Source organism: Zeus faber (genome assembly GCF_960531495.2).
Source record: "Zeus faber genome assembly, chromosome: 2".
NCBI lineage: Eukaryota > Metazoa > Chordata > Actinopteri > Zeiformes > Zeidae > Zeus > Zeus faber.
Genome location: NC_137189.1, coordinates 19473575 through 19488626, shown reverse-complemented (window position 1 = coordinate 19488626; position 15052 = coordinate 19473575). Strand labels below are relative to the sequence as shown.

At 42.2% G+C, this 15052-nt stretch overlaps 3 protein-coding genes across 5 annotated transcripts; 2 read left to right on the top strand and 1 right to left on the bottom strand.

The window, feature by feature from the left end:
- The first annotated feature begins 423 nt into the window (after positions 1 to 423).
- LOC307245991 (protein yippee-like 5) lies at positions 424 to 2700 on the top strand. Its single transcript, XM_080021756.1, has 2 exons — positions 424 to 900; positions 1860 to 2700. The coding sequence occupies exons 1-2, from the start codon at positions 760 to 762 to the stop codon at positions 2067 to 2069; spliced, it is 351 nt and encodes a 116-aa protein (XP_079877882.1). The 5' UTR covers positions 424 to 759; the 3' UTR covers positions 2070 to 2700.
- A 408-nt stretch (positions 2701 to 3108) lies between these two features.
- Positions 3109 to 7606, top strand: slc35a1 (solute carrier family 35 member A1). The gene is made up of 8 exons (XM_079996650.1): positions 3109 to 3238; positions 3441 to 3621; positions 3862 to 4021; positions 4673 to 4825; positions 4919 to 4985; positions 5452 to 5628; positions 5721 to 5855; positions 6628 to 7606. The coding sequence occupies exons 1-8, from the start codon at positions 3229 to 3231 to the stop codon at positions 6762 to 6764; spliced, it is 1020 nt and encodes a 339-aa protein (XP_079852776.1). The 5' UTR covers positions 3109 to 3228; the 3' UTR covers positions 6765 to 7606.
- On the bottom strand, positions 7605 to 14432 carry rars2 (arginyl-tRNA synthetase 2, mitochondrial). 3 transcript variants are annotated; one of them, XM_079996647.1, is made up of 20 exons: positions 14358 to 14432; positions 14065 to 14138; positions 13870 to 13972; positions 13681 to 13764; positions 13491 to 13588; positions 13263 to 13318; positions 13030 to 13113; positions 12867 to 12943; positions 12605 to 12763; positions 12061 to 12167; positions 11270 to 11365; positions 11023 to 11083; positions 10625 to 10701; positions 10157 to 10281; positions 9728 to 9795; positions 9492 to 9601; positions 8886 to 8984; positions 8726 to 8800; positions 8505 to 8568; positions 7605 to 8115 (listed from the first exon to the last, which is right to left on the bottom strand). In XM_079996647.1, the coding sequence occupies exons 1-20, from the start codon at positions 14391 to 14393 to the stop codon at positions 8029 to 8031; spliced, it is 1740 nt and encodes a 579-aa protein (XP_079852773.1). In that variant the 5' UTR covers positions 14394 to 14432; the 3' UTR covers positions 7605 to 8028. The 3 variants fall into 3 exon arrangements, with proteins under 3 accessions (XP_079852773.1, XP_079852775.1, XP_079852774.1); XM_079996649.1 differs by having other exon boundaries at positions 10625 to 10668; XM_079996648.1 differs by having other exon boundaries at positions 13042 to 13113.
- Between the last annotated feature and the right edge of the window lie 620 nt (positions 14433 to 15052).

Sequence of the window (15052 nt, the reverse complement as noted above, 5' to 3'; positions counted from 1 at the left end):
ACGAAAACAAATACATTTTTTATTGTAAGGATGTAAAATCAGTCATACCACTTCAAAACAGAAACAACACAAAAAGAAATGAGCAATCATAATAGATCAGAATCATAGAACGATCAAATAAAATAATAAACCAAATAAAAAAGATTAATCTTGGTCACAGACTTCTTCAGATGAACATTTCTGGATAAATGTCAACTACTGGCGTGCGTTTCCTTTCAGTTACAAGTTTAAGAGACTCAAAATAACATTCAGTTTCAATTACAAACAACTTAAAGGACGGGGTGGAATGAAGAAATGTAGCTTTATGGATATGACATTTCCCAAAATAAAATAAATAGGTTAACAACAGTGCATACATTTTTATCTTCACGTTCAAAGTACGGGACGAGATCGAGCGACACGTCCATCCCCGGGGAAACGGTGAGGATGACGTCACCGGATGTTGACGGTTTTCACCAGCTGCGTCCGTGTGGAGTTCAACCCGGCGCGCAAGCTCGACGCGGCGGAGCTGCGTAGAACCAAGCCGGTCGCGCCGTGTGGCCGCGGGAAACAAACGCACGCAACGTAGTGAAGATTCGAGTCAAGCGTCGTAGCGGCGCCGGTAACGCGTAACGGGGGAGGGGGAGCTCGTCGTCGTCGACGGCAGACGTCCAGTGCGGTCCTCATAACGAGCGCACGCCTCTTCTGCTGCTCTAATTCGTTCCAGCGGCTCCAGCGGTGCCGCCTCCCGTTTCCTGTCCTGCCCCGACCCTTGACAAAATGGGACGGATCTTTCTGGACCATATCGGCGGGACCCGCCTCTTCTCCTGCGCCAACTGCGACACCACCCTGACCAGCCGCTCCGAGCTGATCTCCACCCGCTTCACCGGCGCCACGGGCCGGGCCTTCCTCTTCAACAAGGTGGGACGTGGGAACAACAACCCCGCTCACGTTTTTAATTCTGGCCATTAGTCATGTGTTCGGGGAAACAAGGACGCTCGCAGAAAATGCACGTTTGTTTTTCACGCTTGTGAATTCCATAAGTTATATGTAGTGTGTTGGCATGACATAAGAACTACAGAGTAGTAAAGATCGAAGTTCAAGATTCAAGATTCGAGAGGTTTATTCGTCACACACATAGTCTTTGTGAAGTTAGTCGTGTTGCTAAACGTTCTAAGGTTCTCCAGGGGGCGTGAGATCATGTCACTGCCAAGCCTCTCAAATTGGCTGATTTCCTTGTTGGCTACTGAGCCGTCAACATAAACAGAAAACACGTGTTTGGGGTTATATATTTTGATATTATACGTTAGGGAAATTGCATGCATCTCAGAACTAAGGAGGGCAAACACCAAGAATATAAAGAATTATTGTCAGTTGGCAGTGTACCTTCCTCGTGGGGACTTTAACAGCCACACAGGGATTGCATCCAGGCTCCCTACTCGGAGGACTGAAGCACGAATTATATATTATTATTATTATAATTATTATTAGTCATGCGAAAAAAAACTGCGTGGCACAGTTTGAACTAGTGCAAAATGAAAAGTCATAATATTTAATAAATACCTCAATATTGATAATTTGACTATATTTTGGGCATGACCTGTTTTCATACGATATTTTCACATGAGACATATTTGAGAAGCAATCATTTGTAATGTGGATATTTTTAACCAAGCAGGTAGAGGCATCGATCACGTAACATTACTTTAATGGAGCCATTAAGACCATCCCAATATTACACTAACCAAAATCCCGACGAGATCTTGCCTCCTATCACAATGTTGATATTATATCGATATATCGCGCACCCCTAGTTTGAACCGATGCCTGGTTCAAAAGACATTTCCTCGGGGTGAACTTGCGCCTCCTTGTCTCGACAGGTGGTGAATCTGCAACACAGCGATGTGCAGGACCGAGTCATGCTGACCGGAAGACACATGGTGCGGGACGTGAGCTGCAAGAACTGCAACAGCAAGCTGGGCTGGATCTACGAGTTCGCCACCGAGGACAGCCAGCGCTACAAGGAGGGCCGAGTCATCCTGGAGAGAGCTCTCGTGAGGGAGAGCGAGGGCTTTGAGCGCACCCCCTAGCTCCGGAGGCGACGACGTCCCTCCTCACAGGAATGGTGGACGTTCTCCCCATTGCAGTGAATACTTTGCGATAGGAAGAGTGAAAGGTCGCGTTCCCTTATCGACCCACAATCTGTGTTCTGAAAAGATGTTACATGTCGGGTTGTAAATAGTACACATAGACTACGTAGGCCTGAGATAGCAATAGAATGTACAGCATAAATGGTCCGTGGGACTATGGTTCTTGCATTGGTAATAGAATCCCCTTATAGTGTGGGAGGATTTATTTTTCCCCTATAAAGTATGGATTGATTGGCCACCAAATGGCTTTACCAGAAAGGCATTCTATGCAGGAGACGGGGAGATCTACGTCATTGTCATAATTGAATCTAGAAGGTACCGAGGAGTGGTCCACAGTTTTTTTTTTTTTTTTTTTTTTCCTGTTTTTTTTTTTTTTGTTTTTTTTGTTTTTGTTTTTTTTCTGCAAGCAATGTCAAATAGATTTTTGAGTTAACAAAGGCGTAAGTGAATCCCTTGTACTAAATGTTTTGCCATAACATTACTTGTGTTTAATTAAAGAACGTAATGACAGTATGGGGTTTAAAATGATCTCAACGTCCCGTGTTTGTTTCATAATAAAGAGGCAATTGTTGAAGTGTGTTGAGAAATTGAAAACTGGCAGGTTTGGTTATTGAGACGAGGATGTGACAGAAAGATCCGTCTGTTATAACCGTTGTTCCAATATGGTTGATTTAATTGAGTTGTTTTGACAGTGCTTTGTTGTTTACACGTTTCACAGAGAGATCTAGAGATAGAGGCCCCTACTTTATTAACCCCCGGAAATTGTGGCATTACAGAAGCCATACAATCGCCAAAAAAAAACAACAGGCAATAAAGTAGTAGAAGATAGAAGAAAAAAAAATAAACAACAGTAATAAATCCCCCAAAATGAACCGAGAAATCAAGAAACCAGAACCACCGTTCTCTGCGGCGCGTTGCATTGTGGGAAATGTCCGCCCGGAAGGAAGGATGCAGCGGAGTGCAGTGACGTTAGGTGTCGCCGCTGTGGGAGAGCAGCGTTCTGGACGCCGCCACCGAGTGACTCTGACCTGCTTGCGGCACTGGGCATGTAGCTGGGGAAGCGGCTTTCATCGTCATTTAAACGCAAGCCGCACTAACAATGGCTCACGGTAAGTTCTCGCACACATATTGAAACCAAGAAACGTTAGCATGGCTGGCTGCAGTTCGCTGTCAATAGAAAGCTAGCTAGAAAATGGCACACTGGGGGTAAAAAGAAGCAAAATTCCACATTTGACCCTCCCCCGTCGGCTAGTGTCACGTAACATTGCTTGGCTATATATACACATTTACATGGCTTTGCTGTCCTTCCAGAACCGGTGAGCGTGGTGTTCAAAATCTACTGCCTGTCAGTGATGACACTGGTGGCAGCAACATACATAGTGGCCCTGAGGTACACGAGGACCATCCCATCAGGAGATCTTTATTTCTCCACCACTGCTGTGTGCCTCACTGAGGTGATCAAGTTGATACTGAGCCTTGGGATGTTGGCCAAGTAAGTGTCTCTAAATCCGATTGTTCTGTCCTTGAATGAAACACAGCAATGAAAGTTTCATACAGAACAAGTGTACAGAAGAATATTCACAATATTCTTATATCCACGCGTTCAGTGGTATTCACACGTTGACTGGATATGCAAAGTTAGTGTTCTTGGAGCAAACTTTTACCAGGAATAGGATAATAAGATAATATTGAATGCAGTACTTTGCAGTATTTTACTCTTTTGTGTTCGCAGAGAAACGGGAAGCCCTAGCCGCTTAAAGTCCTCTGTCATGGAACATGTGTTTCGCAGTCCTCAAGAGCTAGTCAAACTCAGCGTCCCCTCTGTAGTGTACGCCATCCAGAACAACATGGCCTTCCTGGCCCTAAGCAACCTGGATGCAGCTGTGTACCAGGTACTGACTTTAAAATGACTATTTTATACCAAATGAAATGTCAATCCGAGGTTTGTACATTGGGTTTACCTCCTGAAGCATTTCTGTATTAGAAATTAGTATGAATAAATCTACTGTGGTAGATATTGAAGCCAACTTGTTGACGGGTTTCAGTGTCAAATTTCTGAAAAGCCAAAATGTTTTGGGAAACTGAAGAACTGAAACCTTTTCTTACGTGGTGAAAGAATTAAGGGGTAGGAATTTCAACCGGCTATGATTCTTGATATCTGTTCACTCTTCCTCATGACTGTCATGGCACCTTAGAGCAAGGCACTTAACGTTAGTAATTGCAGTTAGAATATGACATTGTACCATGCAGCTATGAGAATAAAAAATAAAACATGGTAGGAAACTCACAGCAGGCTCATGGAGTTTTTCACATTCTTCCAAGTTCACAAGGTTTCAGGTTTCCTCCAGGTGCTTAAGTTTCCTCTTGTGGTAAAAGCCTGCATTATAGAAGCACACTTCTGTCCTTCAAGGTCCTGTCTCTAGACCTGGAATTTATGGTTCATGGGCACCAGACTAAGGCCCACTACTGGAATATGATTTTCTGTTTAAGAGACGTGTACATTTGACAATTTGAGTTCACTAATTAGCATTTTGTGTACGCAGGTGACGTATCAGCTAAAGATCCCGTGCACGGCCCTGTGCACGGTGCTCATGCTGAATCGCTCTCTCAGCAAGCTGCAGTGGTTCTCTGTATTCATGCTCTGCGGCGGCGTCACCCTGGTCCAATGGAAGCCCGCAGAGGCCACAAAAGTCCAGGTGAGACGGGACCTGCTCCAGCCTCAATCTCTAGTTGCAAAAGGCAGCAGCAGGACATTTACCGTTGTTTGTCTGGTGTCATTTCTTTCTCAGATTGAGCAGAATCCTTTTCTCGGGTTCGTCGCCATTGGAATCGCCGTCCTTTGTTCTGGATTTGCAGGTTACTATGTGCAGAATATTATGGTATTCAACATTGTGAACATCATTTTTGATGTAGCAAGTACACTAAAGCCCATTTCAAAGGATACACATGCAGTAGTCAGTGTATTTGCAGATTGTTTAAAGGTTTTAAATAATAGTATACTGAATTTACCACTCGGGGGGATTAATAAAATGGCATCTTAAATGGGCAAATTTTGAAGCATTTGAGGCTCACATCAATGCAAGAATATATTAAAAGGAAGTGTTTGTAAATAACCGGTCATATCACCCCATAATCAATGGATCATTTGTTGTTTTTATCTACAAAATTGGTTGTAATTTTCACTAACATTTCCTTGCGAAAAGCACTTTTAGTAAAAGTCTTACTGAAATTGGCTGAGCATGAGGATTGCATTTTTCTTTTTAGCCATGGTGGCGGGCAATCCGTCAAAGGTTTTCCTTTGCTTTCCTTTCCCACGGTCAAGGTGTGTATTTTGAGAAGGTCCTGAAAAGCTCTGATACCTCCCTATGGGTGAGAAACATCCAGATGTACATCTCCGGCATCACGGTCACGCTGGCAGCCGTCTACATAACGGACGGCGGCGGGGTGCAGGAGAAGGGCTTCTTCTTTGGCTACACCCCGTGGGTGTGCTTCGTTGTGTGTGAGTGGTTTAATGCCTCTGGTTGACGCACTTCTCCTTTATTTTTTTGAAAGGTTTTCTAATGCCTGATCCCCCTCTCTTTGTCCCTCAAGTCCTAGCCAGTGTGGGGGGTCTGTATACATCGGTGGTGGTCAAGTACACTGACAACATCATGAAGGGCTTCTCCGCTGCAGCTGCCATTGTTCTCTCCACCGTCGCCTCCGTCATCTTGTTTGGCCTGCAGATCAGTAAGTTGTCACGCCATGTTGCGTTGCTCAATCGTATACAGATCGCTTAACACACATTTCTATCAATTATTAAAGTGATGTCCCTGTCTCTTGAGATGAGATGTTTGAAGGTCCTACAATGTGAGGAAAGTTTTATGATTATTTTTTCTCTTGGTACAATTTTTTGTTTGTTTATATGTGCTTCCTATCAAATCAGTCTTCCCTACTGTTACTTCCTTTAGTGAGGAAGATATAAATGGTAATGGCTCAATTGAGGTCATGGGGGATATTTTTTTAATCTGAGGTCACTGTTCTTTTTTTTGTGAATATTCATCCATATTGACAGTCCACTGACCACAACTAGCTACACTGCTTTATTAAATTCACTGCGGCGGTTCGGAAAGGCAGACCCCGCCACCAACAATGAAAACAGCAATACATTAAATAGCAGTATGTTTTTTGCAGTTATGCAGTTTTTAACTACATAAACTTATGGATTTCCACTTAAATTGACTCTTTATTTGGATGGATGGATAGATAGATAGATAGATAGATACATAGATAGATAGATAGATAGATAGATAGATAGATAGATGATAGATGGATCATTTTTCATAAACAAATAGTGTGGACAGTATCCTGAAAAGTATTTTATACTCAAAGGTATCCATTTCCCATTATTACAATCGATCATCTGTGATTTATTGGGAATGACTTTTGTAATTTCTCATTGGAATTTTTTGTAATAACAATTACATTTGTTATTGTTATCTGCCCCTCTTCTTCTTTTCAGCGACCACCTTTGCATCTGGAGCCACACTTGTGTGCGTGTCCATCTACCTGTACGGGCTCCCTAAGCAGGCAACCTCCAAGCTGCCTTGCCCGAACATAGACAGCACGGAAGCCAGGCAGAAACTCATTGTTGTCTGAGTAAGGGTTGAAGAGTTTCCCAAGAGGCCTTGCGGTAGAGAAGTTTTAATTATGTTCCCTAAGTGAACACTCAACTGGGATGCGATGCTGAGCCCCTTCACCCTGAATCAGGTCAAAATCCCACGATTCCCGACTGAGGACCAAGGTGTTGTGTGTGTTTTATGATTTTCTTTTTTTTTTTTTTACGAAAATTTGATTTGTTTTATCAAACACCAACACCGTCTCGATAACGTCTAGACGGCATCTCGAGATGTTGTCCAGCCGTTCTCACGGGTCAATCTCTCGCAGCGTCATTTACACAGAGTAAAGACTTTGCGGTGTGCCACACGCGGGCCATGGATTCACTGGGACTGCCGGGGATCTGCCACTTTGTTGTTTTGAAGAAGTTCCATTTCATTCCATTGTGGCTTCTCATAGTTCCCTCACTGTGTTCTCTTATCGGACTGAATTGTGCCCCATCAAGACAGACTGCATGTCAAGTCACATCTTTATACTGTAGCTTTAGTCTTTTTGATTCTATGATAATCAACGTGCTGTTTTTTTTATTACAATTTAACTATAATTATTTTTTTTTGTCAAAGGTACTTTGAAAAGCCTTTATTAAAATTATAATTAATGGAAACGTGTTCAATGCTTCAGTTTCACTTCGTGAAAAGTCCTGAGAGCATATTAAACAGGAAAGGTTAGAAACGGAGGATCACATTTCATTTGAAACATTCCTCTCACACAAACTAGAACTAAAATTTTGGTGAGCAGCGTTGTTATAGTCTGATGGGCCAACCTCCTTTTTCATACCGCGTTCCACATTGCTCAAAGTATTTTATGTCGTGGCTTCTTTACTGTAAAATAGCCTTCACATTGACATTCTATTATCCGTTTGGACCCCGAGTCTCCAATCTACATCCTTTTCACTTTGACCTCAATGGCAACACTGGTGTCAATGCATTTGCTAAGCAAGCAATTCAAACCGTGTGAGGAAGTCACTCTTGCTTTAATCTTCCTTATGTCAAGTTATGCATGTATTCTTACTGGTTTTCTGGATGTCAAGTGTAATGTAAGATGTAAATACAAATAGGTGTTAAAACAAGCCGAAAATTAGACTTTTGGAGCGATTTTTAGAAAAGTGAACTTAAAATAAAAAGAAGTAACAGTAGGGTTATGACAGAGAGCTTCAATTCTTTAAGTATAAAAAAAACATATTTACACCACAGTACACTAAGAACAGCCTTTAAATAATTTATAACTTGTCTGACTTCGATAGGATTCACATTTTCTCCACAGGTGAAATTCCCAGGATCTTCATTCCGTTAGCCAGGACTGAACAGGACCCACTGAACAGTCTCAACCGTGCCTGTTGAAAAATAACATTTTATTCATTATGAGACTAAATTCTTCCGAAAGTTATTGATCTGGCACACTGCTCTTAGCAGAACTGCTTCAACTTATTTGTGCATTTGAGCATGAACCGCTTGTTTCAGTTCCTGCCCCAGCATCTTGATGGGGTTTATAGGTCTGCACTGCCACTGGGTCATTGCAAAATTTTCCTTTTCTTCAACAATTCCAATGTAGACTGCAACCAGCTGCTCTTCAGCTCAGATGGATGCTCCCACATTCCTCTTTTTTTCCTCCCAGACTCCCTCCTTATGCCACTACGAGCCACAAGCCGATCTGACCAAATTCAGTGTAAAAAAAATAATACTAATAATCCAACGGATTGGTATTATGCGTGTGTAGACAGACCTGTGCAACGCTCTGCGGGCTTCCTTTAACTGGCAGCTCCTTGTGCGCTGAGGCAACCAGGTGGCTGGAACAAAGAGAAAGGGGGGGTATTCTATCATGGATTACGTACAAACACAACGTGGTATTTGTCCCGCAGGGCTTCTCAAGTTGTCTAATTTTTGTTCAAGCTTTTCTTTCGGTTGAGTCACAACAGAACACAGCCCTGAGACAGTGTTCCTTACCACAGCTTGGTTAGAAAGTTGACGAGGTGCCTGGGCTGCAGATCCTGAGCCGACTGGTACAAGACCTCGTCGAACCTGCAAACGTGTCGTTTTGGTTTGAAAGGAAGCGTTCTTTCATGAAATAAAGAATAACAAAGATGGATGTTTGAATGATACTTACCGGAGAAGGTGTTGCAGAATAACGATACTCCTTTGTTCCAGTAAGAGAGATGGGTCTATTTCGCCCCCTTCTCCGCTGCCGTTATTGTTCCGAATCAAACTGCAAGGGACAAATGGCACATTTCAGCTAGGACTGATTGGGCAATAGTTCACTTTTTTTTTTTTTTGTAAATGATGAGGATGTTATTCCATAGATTAGTGTTCATCATTATTCAGGGGTATCACATGTCATGAAAGGGAGATATCCTAGTATCACAATTGTACATCTTGATGAATGGCGATAACAAAAATGTTAAATCGGTTCCAATATGTGGGCTGAATTATTTCATTTGAAAAACTAGAGGCTTAAACACATTTTGCATTGTCACTGGATATAACATAACATCTATAACAAAGTTTAATTCATAAGCAGATGGTGGTGTACATTGATGGAGTGAAGATAAACTCTTCCATATCACTCAGCTATAAACAATACAACAAAACAAAACATACGCTGTTGCACAATGACAGACATTAAATTCCCGACCGAACCTCTAATGTGCGTGACGAGTTTGAAGCCACAGAACCCTCATTAGAAAACAAGTCATTTGTCAAATTCTTCACCCACCTGCGCAGACGTGCGTGTGTGTACTGCAGGAAAACACCTGTGTCTCCCTGCGCCTGCAGCATCCTGTCCCAGTCAAACTTATAGTCAGACTCCAGCAGGCCTCTGAAGTCCTGAAATCAACACAAGTATTTTTTTTTTTCTAGAAAGACAGACCCACCGGATTTTGTTTCTTTGTTTGAGGAAGCACCACCACAAAACGATCGGACCGATTATCTGGCAGGCGACGGTCCACTCACCTGAACAATGAGCGCACTCATCCCAACTTTCTCCGCCGTGTCCTCTGGGTCGTCTGTTGTCTTTGTTGCTGTGGAAATTATTTCCAGAGTGAGAGAGAAATATTAGTAGAACAGCCTCACCTATCCCTTACCGGTGATCCCCCAACGGGCCACGGCTCATGTTTATTCAATTGTCCATATTTGAGCTCCGCCAGAGTTGTCACAATGTCAACACACATTCAGAGTCCTTAACAGTAGTATTGTCGTTCCAATCCATTACTTTAACTCAAGTTAATTTGGGGATAATAGAACATTATTGATTGATATTTAATCAATGCGTAATGCGTTGGAGACATCTAACATTGATGGATTTATGTACTGGATGTATTCTACCGACAACCTAGTTTACCCAATACCAGCTCCAAATACGTGTTATTTAGTCTTGATTACTCTTGGACTGGCTCATGTTCCGCAGCATCCTGGCCCGGGCCTCGTCCAGCACGTCTTCCAGGAACACCACCTCCCCGCTGCGGGTGCTCATGCCCTGCACTAGGCCGAAGGACACATGCTGACACCTGCAGCAAAAAACGCACCGCAGAAACCGGGTCAAACCTTATGTTGCCAGTGTTTCGTTCCATAACGTAGTGTATTGTTACTGCCTTAAGGTTATTTAACAGCATTCCAATCAGGCAAATTGAGGCTCCCTGACATCCAGATGTGAAGTTGCTTTAAGCACAGACTTGAGAAAAACATTTCTCTAACTGAAAGTTATGTGCACATTCCAACCAGGTTATGAAAATGTACTTGTTAAAAGGAGAGTTCTAGAGTTACTTTAGTTGTGTTTGTATGTATTGAATTCAAAGACAGATTCCCTTTCGGCCGCTGTGTGTGTGTATAAATGCTTATTTTCTTTCTCACCTCTCAGCCCATGAGTGTCCCATCGCCTGCAGGATCTGGAACAACTGGTGGAAATGATTCTGTTGACTTTTGTCTGTCTTCAAATAGAAATGAAATCCACTGAGGTGACCAAACTCATTTTTTATGTTGGAAATGACAAGACGATGAAATTGAAGCTTTGAATTCCACTATTTTAATGGCACATACAGAACAGGCTAGCTGAAAGTCAACTTCTGACTTAATGAGCCCAAAATACGAGAATGGAATAGCTCATAGTCGTTCATGCAATCAAAACTCTACTATCTCATGAGGGAAAACATTAACATGCTTTTATGCTTCTTTTCAGTTAGAATACCATTTCTAAAGTTGCCCAAACTGTAAAAGACGAAGGTTGGTTGATTGGAGACCCGCATCCTTACCACATAGATCATCTCATCAAACTGGAACTTATCTTTTCGGTCTATAGCAGCGGCGATATCTCTGAAAATTACACCAGAAGCCAGGAAATGTGTTTAAGTGAACATCTGTGATTATGCTTTGCACAACTGATGGCTTCATATATATAAAATTCTGCAGCCGCAAAAATATCCACTTCCACCATTCATGGGAAGGCTGTTTATCCATAATGTCGTTAATGGCTACCCAAGGATGACCGGAGTAACTGACCTGGTGATGTAGAGGGATGTGCCGTCGCTCCTCAGCACCGTGGAGCAGCTGGACATGTCGCCCGTTGGGGAGAGATCCACCACTGCCGTGCCCCTCCTGGAAACACAGCAAGGTCGATCCAAACACACTGATTGATTAAATAAATAAATAAATAAATAGTTAAAAGAAAAGCTATCCTGACACACACACACTTTTTTTTGTAGATGTATAATCATCAAGATTAGTACATAATAAATGACTCCCTGTCTTATAATGATGCCTAATTATCATTGTCAAAAGTTATTTTATTGTATTGATATTGTATTTAAACACTGCATAAACTAGGTCACCAGATATACTGTACTATTCGCAGTGTAAAAGTCCAGAATTCACCACTGAGGTATTCAACACATTAGAATTTGATTTTATTTGTGTCACTCGTTCTGTTGGACTCTTCATTTTAATTTCATAGGTCTATATTTATCTATAAAGCTCTAAAAGTATATCTTGCCTCTTTACCTAATTTCACCCCTGAATCTGTGCAGCTCAGGGTTTGTCTGTATATTTTGGCCTCTTCATGGAGAGCTCTGTAAACACACCACGTAGGGGTGGTGCTGGTGTTTACCTAAGAGCTTGTTATTCCACGTGCTGGTCAACAACGTGCTGGTCGTGTATTTTTGTGTGTGTGTGTGTGTGTGTGTGTGTGTGTGTGTGTGTGTGTGTGTGTGTGTGTGTGTGTGTGTGTGTGTGTGTGTGTGTGTGTGTGTGTGTGTGTGTGTGTGTGTGTGTGTGTGTGTGTGTTCCTCACGTACTCTGTGGTTTTCAACAGGCCTTGGCCATGCAGCCGCTGCACCACCTGCTGTGCCTGATCCCGGTGGAAGGACTCCCCGGAGTAGACGTCGAAGTGGACGCCCAAACGCTAGAAGAAAGGAAAGTCTTCAGATGGAATAAGTGTTTATGCTTTTTAACAGAATGACAAGACTCACGGGAAGAATTGACAGATCCCACAGTTGTTTTTCCACTCCCAAAACAGGACAGGGTACCACATACCAAACTATTATGGTAGCGACTGAATGAAATCCATCCATAATATTGATTAAATGGCAATTTCTTATACTTCAGTAGTTTATCTCTTCGGTGTCAGTCAGTCAAATAAGACTCATGGTTTGTATAATAAGAGTGAAGCTGCAACGTAATGGTGGATTTTTCTTTAAACACTAGGCAGAGGCCTTTTTATTTAAAATGATATGACCTTAACTCAACATTAAGGGAAAGAAAAGAAGGACGTATTGGTATTTGAATTAAATCCCCCCCCAAACGATTGGTTTTCAAGGTTCCAACAGGCTGGTTCAGTACCTTGTAAACCTGCCGGTACTCCTTCACTGTCATCTCCCTCAACTGTTGCCATAGCGACATGGCCCGGTCCTCACGCTGTTCCAGTTTTCTAAAGAAGTCTCCAGCCGCCCGCCGCACATCCTCATTGCTCTCCGCCTCCCTGTTGACTCTCACGTAGACCTGCCGACCACAAAAGCATACTGGCGTTTTACACACTGACAAAAAAAAGCACAAAGGCAAAGCAGAAAAGAAAATGGGCGAATAAAAACTGCGCTAAACTCACGTCAAATAGATGCTGCAATGGATTCTCCTCTAGTTTCTCCTGACTTCCAAACTGGTCGAAGCCTGCCCCCAGTAGACCTGGAATTCAAAAACGAAGAAATAACATTATTTTTCTGAATAGACCCTACATTAAAAACAAGGGATCTTAAAATCTTTGTCCTCACCAAACTGCATACCCCAATCACCCAGGTAGTTCATTCGGATAACATGGTTTCCTAGAGACTCCTTTAGGTTTGCTATAAAGTTGCCTGGAAGTAAATTTAATTTTAATCAATCCAGTGAAATAAATGAAGGGGAAGGTTGAATTTGCTATTAATTGAAAAAAAAAAAAATCTCTATGGATGTTCCACAGTATCAAGTGGACTTATGGGATATAAGAGCTTCTGTAAAAACTAACCTATAATTGTTGACCGCAAGTGCCCGGCATGGAATTTTTTGGCAATATTTGGAGAGCTGAAACCAAAACAAAAAAATAGAATGCAGATATGTGTAGTGGTGGTGGAAAATGGCTAAAAAAATTTTTAAATAAATAAATAAATATATATATATATATATATACACACATACATATAACTCAACCATTGAATATTTATCACATATAGTTAGGAATTGATCAAAAATGTACCTAAATTCCACCAGCGTTGTTCCTTTCTTGAGAGTACTGAAAAGTTCACTATCGAGCCCAAACTCGGTTCCCTCTTTCCCAAATGGCTCCAACATTCTCTGTGAGGAATGCGATGAGCGTGAAAAGCGCACAAGGGTTGTGAAAAGCATGGAGGTGTGTGAGCAAGTATAATTTCCAGCCAATACGGTACCTGCACCAGCAGTTGCCGGTGAGTTTTGAAGGTGATCGTTCCTTGCCCGGCAGAGATTTCGTCCAGCACGTTGTCCCGCTTCAACTGAGGAGACACACAAGCAAAAGGAGATGACGGCCCAGGAAACCACCTCCCTCGGTTTCTGGAGAAGAGCGTTGACGCTTTCTACAGAATTATGAGGACTCGGACCTTGGTGGCCAGTGATTCTGCCTGTGCCTGGATGTCACCATCAGCTGGTAGAACACCACCCAGACGCAGTGCACCCACAGACAGTCTGAAGTCAGGAGATGGGCTGAAAGATGAAGAGGAGAGAATATTTAAATACAAACTGGTGTATTCGGGGGAGAGAGCAGGTGTTCCCAACATCACCACCACACACTTAACTGTTTCTTGGAGACAGGGACCGCTGACAGGGCAGGTATGAATGCATCTTCTGGGTGGTGCAAGGTCCTGGACAGCTATGGGACAAATACGCAATTATGGAGTTAAACACAAGTATAAATGAGCTGGTGAGATATATATATATATATATAGCTGTATATACACAGATGGATCTGTATATCCCTATAGATATACAGATACTTAGATCTACAGATGCCTACTGAGCAATCATACTGTTTAAAGACCGTTTATTAGTTAGTTATCTAGTTATTGCAGACAAACATCCCATGAAATACCTTCGCTGCAATGGTTCTTCTAAAGAAACAAGCCATGCGTGCGACACCAGACTCCACAACACAAACCTGACGGTCGTTCACGTTCTCAGTCGTTTCACATCCGGGTGAGGCGGGGCTTCCTCTCTGGTCGTCCAATCAAAATGCTCCGTTGCGTGCCGAACACTTAAATTATTGATAATTTTGTAATGTAAATTATCGATAAGGTCTTTTGAAGTAACTTCACTTTAATTTTTTTATTTCCTGGCAAATAACAGACAAGAATATGAAATGGCTCAGTGACTTTAAAAATGTTACTGTTATCTAAGTATTGTCTTTGGGTTAGCAACCACTGTGGGAAGTTCCCAAGCAAATCGATTAGTTTTACTATGGATTATAACATGGAATATCCTGTGTAGTTTTGAGTCATAGGTTGTACATGCGTCTCTCCACCTAATGTATAGAAAGATAATACAATGGTAAATAACCCTTTCCACATTCTTCCTTACAATACAAGTCCATAGCCCGACACGTGCAGTATTGGGCCATTCAAATGAAAACCCTGCAAATCTCCAGGCAACAACACGATCAATGTTCCAGCCAATACTGAAGCTCCAGTACAGATCCTGTTGAAGGATAGCCCTCTGTGCCAGGATGCAGTAATATTTATTGAAACATAAAAAGGACAAAGTGTGGGAGTCAAAAATGATACTTTACTT